The 12,297-nt window shown below is 39.5% G+C and overlaps 1 protein-coding gene across 1 annotated transcript in view; it reads left to right on the forward strand.

Moving 5' to 3' along the window:
• LOC110085944 (secretory phospholipase A2 receptor) overlaps nt 1-12,297 on the forward strand; it is a 68,820-nt gene that overhangs the window by 18,549 nt on the left and 37,974 nt on the right. Inside the window, exons 9-13 of the mRNA XM_078385777.1 lie at nt 342-560; nt 4,836-4,988; nt 6,269-6,429; nt 10,347-10,456; nt 11,505-11,626. Of these exons, the coding sequence (XP_078241903.1) occupies nt 342-560; nt 4,836-4,988; nt 6,269-6,429; nt 10,347-10,456; nt 11,505-11,626 (765 nt within the window). The remainder of the gene's footprint in view (nt 1-341; nt 561-4,835; nt 4,989-6,268; nt 6,430-10,346; nt 10,457-11,504; nt 11,627-12,297) is intronic.

Here is a 12,297-nt window from a genome sequence, read left to right on the forward strand (position 1 = left end):
TACATGGTTCAACACACTGTTTAATTACATGGAAAGGATTCTTTCTTGCAAAGTAATTGGTCAACATTGACTTGCCTTTATATTTCCAATTTATAACCTTAGGAACTCAGTTTTCTGTTTTAATGAAAGCTTAGAATCCAAGCCATCTGATGGACTAAACAGGTGCTAGGTGGCATGACTAGAATCTGGCTGAAGAGGTGTTTGTTTGTTTACCATCCCATTAGTGCACAGCACTAATGAATGTCTTTGTCATATACTTGATGTCCTAGACTGAGCTGAACATGTATCTTCTTAATGCTGCATCTTTGAACAGATGATTTCTGATTCTTCTCTCTGTACAGATCTGAACATATTCCAGGAGTACAAAGGTCACATAATACCACAAAGACAACAGGCATTGCCCAACACTTTCTATACGTTACAGTCTGCTCAGGAAGAATGCATCTTTGAGCGAACTACTTGTACTGGTGTAGTCTTTTCGCAGGGCCATTACTATATGGTCAGTGGGAAGACGGTATTCAAAAGCTTCAACGCTGAAGACATACTGTATTTGAAATCCGGTGAGTCACAAAAAAGTAACCAATCTGTATACCTTAGCCTGGTTTGAACACAACAGGCCAAGATTTCAGTGGACACTCCGTGATAGTTCTTGTTGCAAGTAAAACAGCTAAACAAACCATGGGCCTTTCATCAGCAATTAGTTTATTGTTGTATATGAATGAGGAACTCTGATCTGTGGCCTGTTAAGAAAGATACAACCTAGCATGCCCAGTTCAATGTAATGATAATATTAAGCAGATAACACATGCAAGCTGCACAATTTCTTTAAGCACTCAAACTTTCAAGAATAAGCAAAGTCCGTCAGCTCATTCAATATAAGCTAGACTTCTTTAGAATACTGTGGTATGATATTCTGACTAAGCCCTTTTTCTGACTTCGTAAAAATGGCTTGAAAACTGATAACTGGCAGATACAGATAATACTGTCTCCTATTCAAATATCTTTATTCTCATTCTGTTTGGCATCCTGTCTTTATTGTAAATAATTATTCTAACCCTAATTATACTTGTAAGTAACATTTCAGTTTTTAAAGTCTAAATAATTATAGGAATGTTTGGTTCAGAAAAATAAATATGACAATATTAGAGTGGAACGGGGTGGAAGTTGTGATATCTGTATCAAGGTATGATGTGAATGATTATTTTGCACATCTCATCCTTTTCAGACAAAATGTTGATTTTGTCATGTAAACCATTTTGTATTGGATTTGCAGTTCAGTAGCTAGTATATAATCATAGAACTATAGAACCAGACAGCTGGAAAGGAACTCAAAGGTTATCTAGACCAGTCCCCTGCCAAAGCAGGATATTGAGAACATAGATTTCTAGAAAGACAATATAACACAGTAGTTAAAAGACTGCACAGTTCCCTGTTTATATATTACTATGTGGTCTTAGGGAAACCCCTTGAGTAATTCAGAGAACCTGTGGGCTATGCCCTGCAGTGACACCCAAGACGGGCAGGTCATAGTGGAGAGTTCTGACCAAATGTGACCCACCTCGAGCAGGAACTGGCAAGCCACTCCAGTATCTTTGCCAAGAAAACTCCATGGACAGAAACAAAAGGCTAAAAGATATGATGATGGAAGATGAGACCCTCAGGTAGGAAGGCGTCCAACATGCTACTGAGGAAGAGCAGAGGACAAGTACAAGTAGCTCCAGAGCTAATTAAGTGGTTGGACCGAAGCCGAAAGGAGGGTCAGCTGCAGACGTGCGTGGAAGTGAAAGGAAAGTCCGATGCTGCAAAGAAAAATGCTGCATAGGAACCTGGAATGTAAGATCTATGAACACTGGTAAGCTAGATATGGAAAACAGGAGATGGCAAGAATAAACATTGACATCCTCGGTATCAGTGAACTAAAATGGACGGGAATGGGCGAATTCAATTCAGAATCCCATAGAAGAAATGGAGTAGCCCCATAGTCAACAAAAGAGTGGAAAAGCTGTACTGGGATACAATCTCAAAAATGATGGAATGATTTCAATATGAATCCAAGGCAGACCTTTCAGCATCACAGTAATCTAAGTTGATGCACCAACCACCGTTGTTAAAGAGGTCGAAATTGACCAATTCTATAAAAGTTTACAACACCTTCTAGAACTGACACCAAAGAAAGATGGAGACTAGGATGCAAAAGTAGGGAATCAAGAGTTAAAAGGAACAACAGGTAATTTTGTCCCTGGAGTTCAAAACGAAGAAGGGCAAAGGCTAATAGAGTTTTGTCAAGAGAACGAGCTGGTCATCACAAACACCCTTTTCCTTCAACAGAAGAGATGACTCTACACGTGGACATCACCAGATGGGCAATACCGAAATCAGATTGATTATATTCTCTGCAGCCAAAGATGGAGAAGCTCTATACAGTCAGCAAAAACAAGACCTGGAGCTGATTGTGGCTCTGATCATCAGCTTCTCATAGCAAAATTCAAGCTTAAACTGAAGAAAGTAGGAAAACCCACTGGGCTAGTCAGGTATAATTTAAACCACATCCCTTATGAATACACAGTGGAAGTGAAGAAGAGATTTAAGGAACTAGATTTGGTGGACAGAGTGCCTGAAGAACTTTGGATAGAGGCTAGTAACATTGTACAGGAGGCAGCAACAAAAACCATCCCAAAGAAAAGGAAATGCAAGAAAGCAAAGTGGCTGTCCAACGAGGCCTTAGAAATAGCAGAAAGGAGAAAGGAAACAAAATGCAAGGGAGATAGGGAAAGTTACAGAAAATTGAATGCAGACTTCCAAAGAATAGCAAGGAGAGACAAGAGGGCTTTCTTAAATGAACAATGTACAGAAATAGAGGAAAATAATAGAAAAGGAAAAACCAGAGATCTGTTCAGGAAAATTGGAGATATTAGAGGAACATTTTGTGCAAAGATGGACATGATAAAGGAGAAAAATGGGAGGGACCTAAAAGAAGCATCAAGAAGAGGTGGCAAGAATATACAGAGGAATTATATCAGAAAGATCTGGATGTCCCTGACAGTCAGTGTGATTGCTGACCTTAAGCCAGATATCCTGGAGAGTTAAGTCAAGTGGGCCTTGGAAAGCATGGCTAACAACAAGGCCAGTGGAGGTGATGGCATTCTAGTTGAATTATTTAAAATCTTAAAAGATGACACTGTTAAGGTGCTACACTCAATATGCTAGCAAGTTTGGAAAGCTCAGCAGTTGCCAGAGGATTGGAAAAGGTCAGTCTACATCCCAATACCAAAGAAGGGCAGTGCCAAAGAATGCTCCAACTGCAATACAGTTGCATTCATTTCATGTGGTACCAAGGTTATGCTTAAAATCCTACAAGGTAGGCTTCAGCAGTATGGGGACTGAGAACTCCCAGAAGTACAAGCTGGATTTTGACTATGCAAAAGCCTTTGACTGTGTGGACCACAACAAACTATGGCAATTTCTTTAAAAAATGGGAGTGCCTGACCACCCTATCTGTCTCCTGAAAAATCTATATGTGGGACAGGAAGCAACAGTTAGAACTGGATATAGAACAATTGATTGGTTCAAAATTGAGAAAGGAGTACAAAAAGGCTGTATATTGTCTCCCTGCTTATATGCAGAATACATCAAGCGAAAGGCCAGACTAGATGAATCCCAAGCCGGAATCAAGATTGCTGGAAGAAATATCAACAACCTCAGACATGCAGATGATACCAGTCTGATGGCAGAAAGTGGAATTAAAGAACCTCTTAATGAGGGTGAAAGAAGAGAGTGCAAAAAATGGTCTGAATCTCAGCATCAAAAAGATTAAGATCATGGCCACTGGTCCCATCACCTCCTGGCAAATAGAAGGGGAAAATATGGAGGCAGTGACAGATTTTAATTTCTTGGGCTCCATCATCACTGCAGATGGTGACAGCAGCCATGAAATTAAAAGACGCCTGCTTCTTGGGAGGAAAGCGATGACAAACCTAGATAGCATCTTAAAAAGCAGAGACCTCACATTGCCGACAAAGGTCTGCATAATTAAAGCTATAGTTTTTCCAGTAGCAATGTGTGGAAGTGACAGCTGGACCATAAAGAAGGCTGACCACCAAAGAATTGATGCTTTTGAACTGTGGTGCTGGAGGAGACTCTTGAGAGTCCTCTGGACTGTAAATAGAACAAACCTATCCATTCTGAAGGAAATCAACCCCGAATGCTCATTGGAAGGACAGATCCTGAAGCTGAAGTTCCAATACTTTGGCCATCTCATGAGATGAGAAGACTCCCTGGAAAAGACCCTGATGTTGGGAAAATGTGAAGGCAAGAGTAGAAGGGGACGTCAGAGGACGAGATGGTTGGACAGTGTCATCGAAGCGACCAACATGACTTTGACCAAACTTCAGGAGGCTGTGGAAGACAGGAGGGTCTGGCGGGGGTCTGGTCCATGGGGTCACGAATAGTCGGATATGACTTAACGACTAAACAACAAACAACTTAGAGAAACCATTCTTTATTTATCATTCTTCTCCATTTCCCAGATATAATACGGGGTCAATAATATTGGTCTGTCTTCAGTGTTTATAAAAATGACAAATATCACATGCATGAAGGGGGAAAGTACTAAGTCTGCAATCCTGTGCACGTGTTCTTGCACTGGAGTCTTGTCTCTCAACAATGTACTAGTAGCCACCTTCTGAGTGAACATGTGCATACAATATTTATATCATTTATCTTGAGCCCTCGGTGAAACAGTTCATTGAAATAATCTAGGGTGCAGTGGAGAAATCCCTTATTATCAAGGTTCTACATTATATCATTGCTATTTTAATTCTGACTTTTTCTTTTAGTTTGTAATCCTGGATTTCATGGCACAAATTGTCAGTTCCGTTGCCAGAACTGCTCCAATAACCTTCCATGCCATGCTATTACTGGAGAATGTGTGGGCACTAGCCTCACCCAGTGCAGCTTAGATTCCTCAGATCCAAAATGCATTCAAGAAGGTAAAAAAAAAACCCCACGAACCTTACTTGGTTTCACACACTGATTAATTACATGGAAAGGCTGCTTTCTAGCAAAATAAATAATTCTTGCAAAATAAAAAAAATTCTTGCAAAATTTCTTGCCTACCAATTTTCTTTTTTATTGTCATATTTTGGTTTCTTTTTTCTTTGTCTCTTTTGTAGTAGTACATTCTTCCATTTTTCTCAGCTTCTCTTTAGAATACATCTGAACCTTCCTTCATTAATGACTTTTCATTAATGACTCCCAGTATTATTCTCTTACTTTTTAAATATGCAACCTATCTCAGCATTATATATATATTTCCAGGCCATCTCAGCTTGCTCCTCCTCTGTTAGCTACTATAGTATGCAAAATTCTCTGCTATCCTTTTCCAATATATCCTTTTGCACACTATAGTAGCTAACAGAGGAGGAGCAAGCTGAGATTGCCTGGAAATTTTGTAGTTTATGGAGGCATGTACTTACTACCTGTGTGGTTTTATGATCTGTGGCCCAGAGCACAACCAGAAAGAAGTACTGGTAAACAACTTCTGAATACAGTACTTTATACTAAGGAAAACCTGGGAGTAGCACTATAAGTTGAAAGCAGCTTGACTGCACATAATTAATTCAGAGCTAAAGTACATCAGGAGCCTTTAATTGACGCTCCAAATAGCTTTTTTAAAGGGACAGATAAAATTCTAGCGGCAAAGCTGTGGTGAAGAAATGGATTTCTTTCTTGAGGATCCCAGAGAAGTTATGTTTAAAAATGCAGCTTTTGCGAGTACAGTGGAGACAGGAATACTGAAACATGCCAATCTCTTGTACAACATTTGCTTATCAGGTCAAGCCAAATTTTAGCTGCAAGAAACGTCCTTGAGGTAAAATATAAGAAACACCTTGATGTGCTTTATGAACACTACAGTTGTTCTTTTATTTTATTCATAGATAGAAGGAAGGACTTATATTGCTATTCGCATGCATGTGGGTAGCATTGTCATTTGATGTCAACTCAGTTCTGACAACCCTTTTCAGGGTTTCCTAGGTATAGAGTACTCAGAAGTGGTTTACCTTTTTCGGGGGGGGGGTGGCTTGGGATTGTGCTGCTTGCCCAAGGACACACAGGCTGGCTCTGCTCACAGGAGGCACAATGGAGAGAAGAACTTCCAACCTCTGGCTCCATAGCCAGATAACTAAGCCACAGAGCTATCCAGCCAGCTATTACGTGTAGGAAACCTGGTGTTATTTTTACAGTGCAATTTGTTACTTTGCTTTTTCAGCATTCCCAAACCCATGCCCAAAGAAGCCCAAATGGTATCACTATTCAAAGTCATGCTACTATGTTGAAGATTCAAAAACTGACACGTGGGCTAATGCCAGATTTTCCTGCCAAGGTTTTAAGGAAACAGACCTTGTTAAAATTACAAACAGCAAAGAAAAGGTACTACATCTATATTCTATAGTTATATATAATTATGATTCTATAATTGTCATCTGAGAATCAACATATTTTTTACCAGAGCAAACAAAGTACAAGCCAAAATGAAAGCCTTCGCGAATATAAAAACCCAAAATAATTCTTTTTAACTATTTCTGTTTCTAATTACTCTCTCACATACAATTTTACTTTTTGTTCTAGAGATGGATTTATTTGCAATTGAATATTTTCCTCTGATTATTTTATTATTTCTAAAAGACAGAAGAAAATGTAGATATTTTCATTTATGCATTTATTTATTTAAAATATTTTACCCCATCTTTCTCCTAAAAATGACTTAAAGTGGTTACGTCATTAAAAACATGACATTAAAAGGTAGAAGCAGTAAATAGCTAAAATATTTATAAAGAATTATATAAACATTATATTAAATATGTTAGGTAAAAGCATTGCTAACATAGATTTAAAAGCAACAAAAATACAAACCACCCCAATTTAAAACCTGTCTTAGACAGACAGTCACTGAGGGACAGCTTGCCTGAAGATGAACTTCTTTGCGTGCTTGTGGAAGGGCAGCAAAGACGGGACCAGCCTTGCCTCCCATGGGAGGGAGCGCTAGAGCCTGGGAGCAGCAACAGAGAAGGCTCTCTCCTTGTATACCCACCAAAGCACCGGTGAAGGTGGTGGGACCGAGAGAAAAGCTGTCTACGATTATCTTAACACTCAGGCAGGCTCACAATAGGAGACACAGTCTTTGGAGATAGCTAGGCCCCAAGCTGTTTGGGGCTTTATAGGTTAAAAGCAGCACTTTGAATTGTGTCCTCCAAATACACAGTTCCCATATTTGTTGCACACAAGAGCTGCTTCCTCAGGCTGCTATACCATGTTACTGATATATCCAGTATGTGAATACTGCCCTCACCAAAGCTTGGAACATTACTTAGCTCATTATGTTAGTCATTACCTTGCTTGGATATTGGGATATTATCATGAAAGTTGCTGCTATTCAGGAAAGCAGTTCTTTCTGTTGCTCAGTATTAAATGCATTATTGTTACCATTATAGCTGCACCATTGAAAAATGTAGGAGAATGTCCTCCAGTTCCCCTAAGAAAATCCTTCAAACATCCATTCCCATCTCTAGTATTAGAGATAACATAAGCACATTAAATATCAAATGAAAGAAATGCTTCCCTTTTATGATGCTGTTGTCCTGCAGATGGGGGGGGGCGCTTCTTGGCAGCAAAATAGTGCTGGCTAAGCAAGACACTCAAATTTACTTCACACAGCCATTCTAGACAGTGCATTCCACCCTGCTAACTCCGTGCTGCTAAGCATGACTTAATACTGTCATTGTGCATGAGAGGATTCAACTGTGGCATTAAGCAACAACTCATCTTTCTACCCTGATGGTTTAGGCGTTGGCTATAACCAGTCCACTCCTTTTGTTTTTTTGAGGGTAAAGGGGCTGATTTGCTTTGGAGTACAGTTTGGGGAGATAAAGGGTTGGGCAAAAAGATGAAGAAATCGAAAAGCCTAAAGGGGTCTTTTCACAGCTTGGCTGGTACCTACCATCCTGTTTGGTCAGGACTTGCTGCATAGCAGCTTGTTCACAAAGGAGTAGGTGAGGCAGCAGCAAAAAACAACCCATGCCTGTGATCTGTCATCCTTCCCCCTCTCAATGGAAATGTCAACTCCCCCTCCCCAGCATCAAGTAGAGAATAATAGTCATCCATTCTATTTTAATTCAGGTGAAGAGTGGTGAATTACGGCCCTGCTCATTACCAGCAAAAAAGTAACTTTGCTACAATCTGTTATTGCAAAGTAACCCATTAGAAAAGTGAGTTGAGTCTAAGTTCTAGCTCCCACTGGAGCTGGGGTCAGGTGTTTTTCCAACAGAGTAAAATACCAGAAACCTGGGGCACGGAAAGTAGCTATGAACTGACAAAATTTCTGAGAAACTAACTCAGTAATTCATGGAGAAATGGTTGGTATATGTAACTGCACAACACAGTATGTATGTGTCAGTGTGCTTGTATGGAAGGACTAGAATGTCGTATTTGCATACTGAAGCATTCTAACTAATAAGAATATGTCTGGCATCAGCCAGATAGATAGATGTAGACATATAAAACATGTCTCAGTTAGTCTCTCAGATAGGGATGATAGGGTCCAATATGTAATAGTGTTCAGATAGAGCCATAGTGTGTGATAGAAACATGACTGATATAAGCTGACAGGATTTGATAGGGCCAGATAGAACTAAATGCATAATAATGTTAGGATGTAGGAGTTAGTTGTTTATTATATTTTCATGTATGGTGGGTGAGGTCATTGCACCTCACTAGGCAGCTACTGCCCACCTTAAGCTGGGCAGCCCCCAGCCAGTAAGGTGCTACCTTGCCATGGTCTGTTACCAGATGGGAAACCTTGACATCTGGAAGCAGGCGGTGAGTCATGGCCTTTCGCAATTTGAAGAGGCACTTATTCAGCAGGCTGAGGCAAAGAAGCAGTCCTGAAACCAACAAAATCAGGGAGCTGGACAGGGGACAGATTGGATTTGTCTTCAGTGTGGAAGGGATTGTCACTCTCGAATTGGCCTCCTCAGCCACACTAGACACTGTTCCAAGTCCTCCATACAGAGCACGTTACCATAATCTCTTGAGACTGAAGGACGCCTGACTAACTTTTTATGTGAGCTTTCATGGATCATGTCCATTTCTTCAGATGTATGGGGAAAAAATTAAATACAGAATTAAATACAGAAATGATATTTAAATTTATGTATTTTTTCTGCATTTCATTTTCCCCATATGTCGAAGATGTGGACATGATCCACAAAAGTTCACATTAAAATATGGTTAGTCTTTAAGATGCCAAATGTTTTTGTCTTGTCTTGTTTTGTTTCTTTGGATTTTGCCTGATTTTGTGCTATGACTGTCCCAGTTTCCAGGCAGGGAAACAAACCCACAGTGAGAGACATTAGGAGGAAATAAAGACTGATTTTTGTAGTACAAGTATTATTGTTTTAATGTCTGGCAGTCAAGTAGATAGATGGCATACATTTTGCACTTGTGCTATGCCAGTATATGGAAAAAGCCAATATGAGGAGAAAGGACTGGTAACAGAATCAATTAGTGCATGCACTTGGGTCCATCCTGCCATTTGGAACAAGACAGGAAGAGGAATGTCATATAACATGTGTAACATCCTGTTGAATAAGCTCTGGTAGTAGCACCACAGGGCCTGGTAACACTTCTTAGGCTGTTTTGGAACTTTCTATAATTCCAGGAAGAAAGAATGTCAAGCTTTAAGTAAGAAAGGCAAGCTTGAGTGTTGTCCAATCCCTAATGTCATTGGTCAAGATAATCTAGAGTCTCTCTTCCGCCATTCACAAACACACACCAAAGAAGGGAAAATCTCCAACCCTAACTCTTTTTTCCATCAGTTAATCAAAACATGTTTTCTGGGGATTTATTGCTTGGGGCACAGACCAGATATCAAAACTGCAAAAGTACTTGTCTAACTCCTCCAAATTTAGCACAGAGCAAACCCATATAGTCTACTATCACTCTGTAAAGTACCGTTGCTGCTACTCAAGAGCCCATTTAGAAGTCATTTTTGTTTTGGACCGCCCCTGCTATGGGGCTTACAAAATGCTGTTTTGACTGGTGGTCACACAATAATATTGTAATGCTTCTGTTAATTAAGGTGATTTTGTATTATAGAAATATTCTTAGAATTACTGTCTTTTTGTTTGAATTTAAAGCTTGAACACTTCTTTAAAAAACCCTGACACTTTCAGATTCTTATTAAACTAGGCTTCAAGACTTGTCCCTAGCTGCATGTAGTTGTTACATAGTTTGAGTTCTAAACATCCCATTCTGAACCTGTGTTGAAGAATTGTTTTCTGTGCTTTCAGATGTGGGTTCAGCAAAAAGGAGTCGATAGCTGGATTGGTCTGACCTTCTGCAAGCAGTTATATGAATATGTTTGGGTAGATAACTCATCTTCAGTCTTTCAAAATGCATGGTAAGATTGTTTTTAAAATAGTCTAGTGTTAGGAGAGAAGACTATTCTGTCAGCTTCCAAAACCTAAGGAGAGTGTGTACCCTCCCAGTAGTTTCCAAAAAGATATCTGATACTCTTCATGTTGTTTGAGGAAATGGGGTTTCAACCATGATAGTTGATGTGGAAAGAAATCTGTTAGTCTCTAAGGTGCCATAATATTTTGTCCCCCATGTGCTTGTTTGTTGCCTACATACACTCCTTCTGTTTTTCTTTCTCCTCCTTCATCTCCACCTGTTCTGTGCAAGATACAAGCATTTGTTTCTATTTCTTCTAATGTAATTATTCTTGTTTGGTCCAAATGAGATAACTGGTTAGATAACTTCAGAACAAGCCAGAATTTTAAACCAGCTTCAGACTATGGTATAATATTCTGACTTGTTCCAAAATGGATAACTAATGTTTTTTCAGGAAACTGGTTTGATAGTTCACTCCATAAAAGGAGGAGAAACAGACTAATGTACAGTCAAAAATGCATTTGCTTATTAAGTCAAACCAAGTTAAAGGTTTTCGAATGGCAGTTATAGAAAGGTAAAATTTCTGAAAATTTCCATTTTTTCAAGGAAAAAATTGGAACTTTCCATATCCAATCAAGACAACTTTACATACATACATTTTTCCCCAGGAAAACCTCTTTTTTCCAAGAAAAAATGAAATTTTCAGATTTTTTCCTGTAAGAAATGGAAATTTTAGGAAATGTTACATGTCTAATTCCAGGATGTCTAGGAATTTTGTGAAGCTTCAAAAATACTTGAGTTTTGCATTAAAGTTTTCAGCACATAAACTTGTATGCAAGAAGAATGGTATTTCTCACCAGACTGAACTCATCTGAAATCTCTTAAATATGTTTAGGCTACTGTTCTCAGGGTCCAGTATGAAGATCATTCAACAAAACTGTATTATGGTTTTTGAAAACTGCACACAGTCCAATTAAAATATGGAAGGTCTTAAAGATTAGGGTTTTTTTTTGTTCTGATTCTTTAAATTTTCCTCTCTTCTTAACTATTGCCAGGGTGATTCGACGAAACAGACGATACACAAAATCTCATTTTGATTGTGGAGTTGCTTTCAAAAAATTTCTCTCAGTAACAGATTGTTCCCACCGAAGAAACTGGATTTGCAAGAGAGGAGAAGGTAAATTATTCAAACATAACTTGTCTCTCATGAGCAGGTTCAGCAGAAACTGATCTCTCTCTCTCTCTTTTTTTTTTTCCCCCTCTCTGGTGGCAGCAGAATTTGAGGATTTTAAGTTGATACAGTAGGAGCCCCATATCAGGAGTTAATGGTTCCAAGCCCCTCCCCGCAGATACTGAAAAATGCAGATAATAGCAAACACTCTTCCCAGCCTCACCAACTATCTGGAAGGTGAAGGGATAAAGGGGCTGCAGGAATCTGGCCCTTCCTCCAATCCACCCAAATCCAACAGTTACTCAAAGGGAGGACAGAGCATGGAGCCTGCTACTGCCCCCTTGCATGCTGAGTTGCTCACCACCGCTCTGCGCACTCTCAAGCCCTGCCTCAATGCAAAGTCAGCCAACTTGCCCTGAACATTGCCCCAGAGATGCCCCTGTCCCGCTTCACACCTAGATTGCCTGGCTGACATTTTCAACCTCCCCCGCCTTTTTTTTTTAATACTGGGTATATCAGCAGGGAAGAGGATCCACCTCTGCCTCTACCTCCTGGGAGAAAGCTTGCAAGCCAGAGACCATGTATTCTTCATAGCATGGTCTCTTTCTCCATCTAGTGGCTAGTTCATCTAATACACATGAAAATATTTCTTTCTGTTTTTTTTCTTTTGATATTTG

Source organism: Pogona vitticeps, chromosome 2 (genome assembly GCF_051106095.1).
Source record: "Pogona vitticeps strain Pit_001003342236 chromosome 2, PviZW2.1, whole genome shotgun sequence".
NCBI classification, from domain to species: domain Eukaryota; kingdom Metazoa; phylum Chordata; class Lepidosauria; order Squamata; family Agamidae; genus Pogona; species Pogona vitticeps.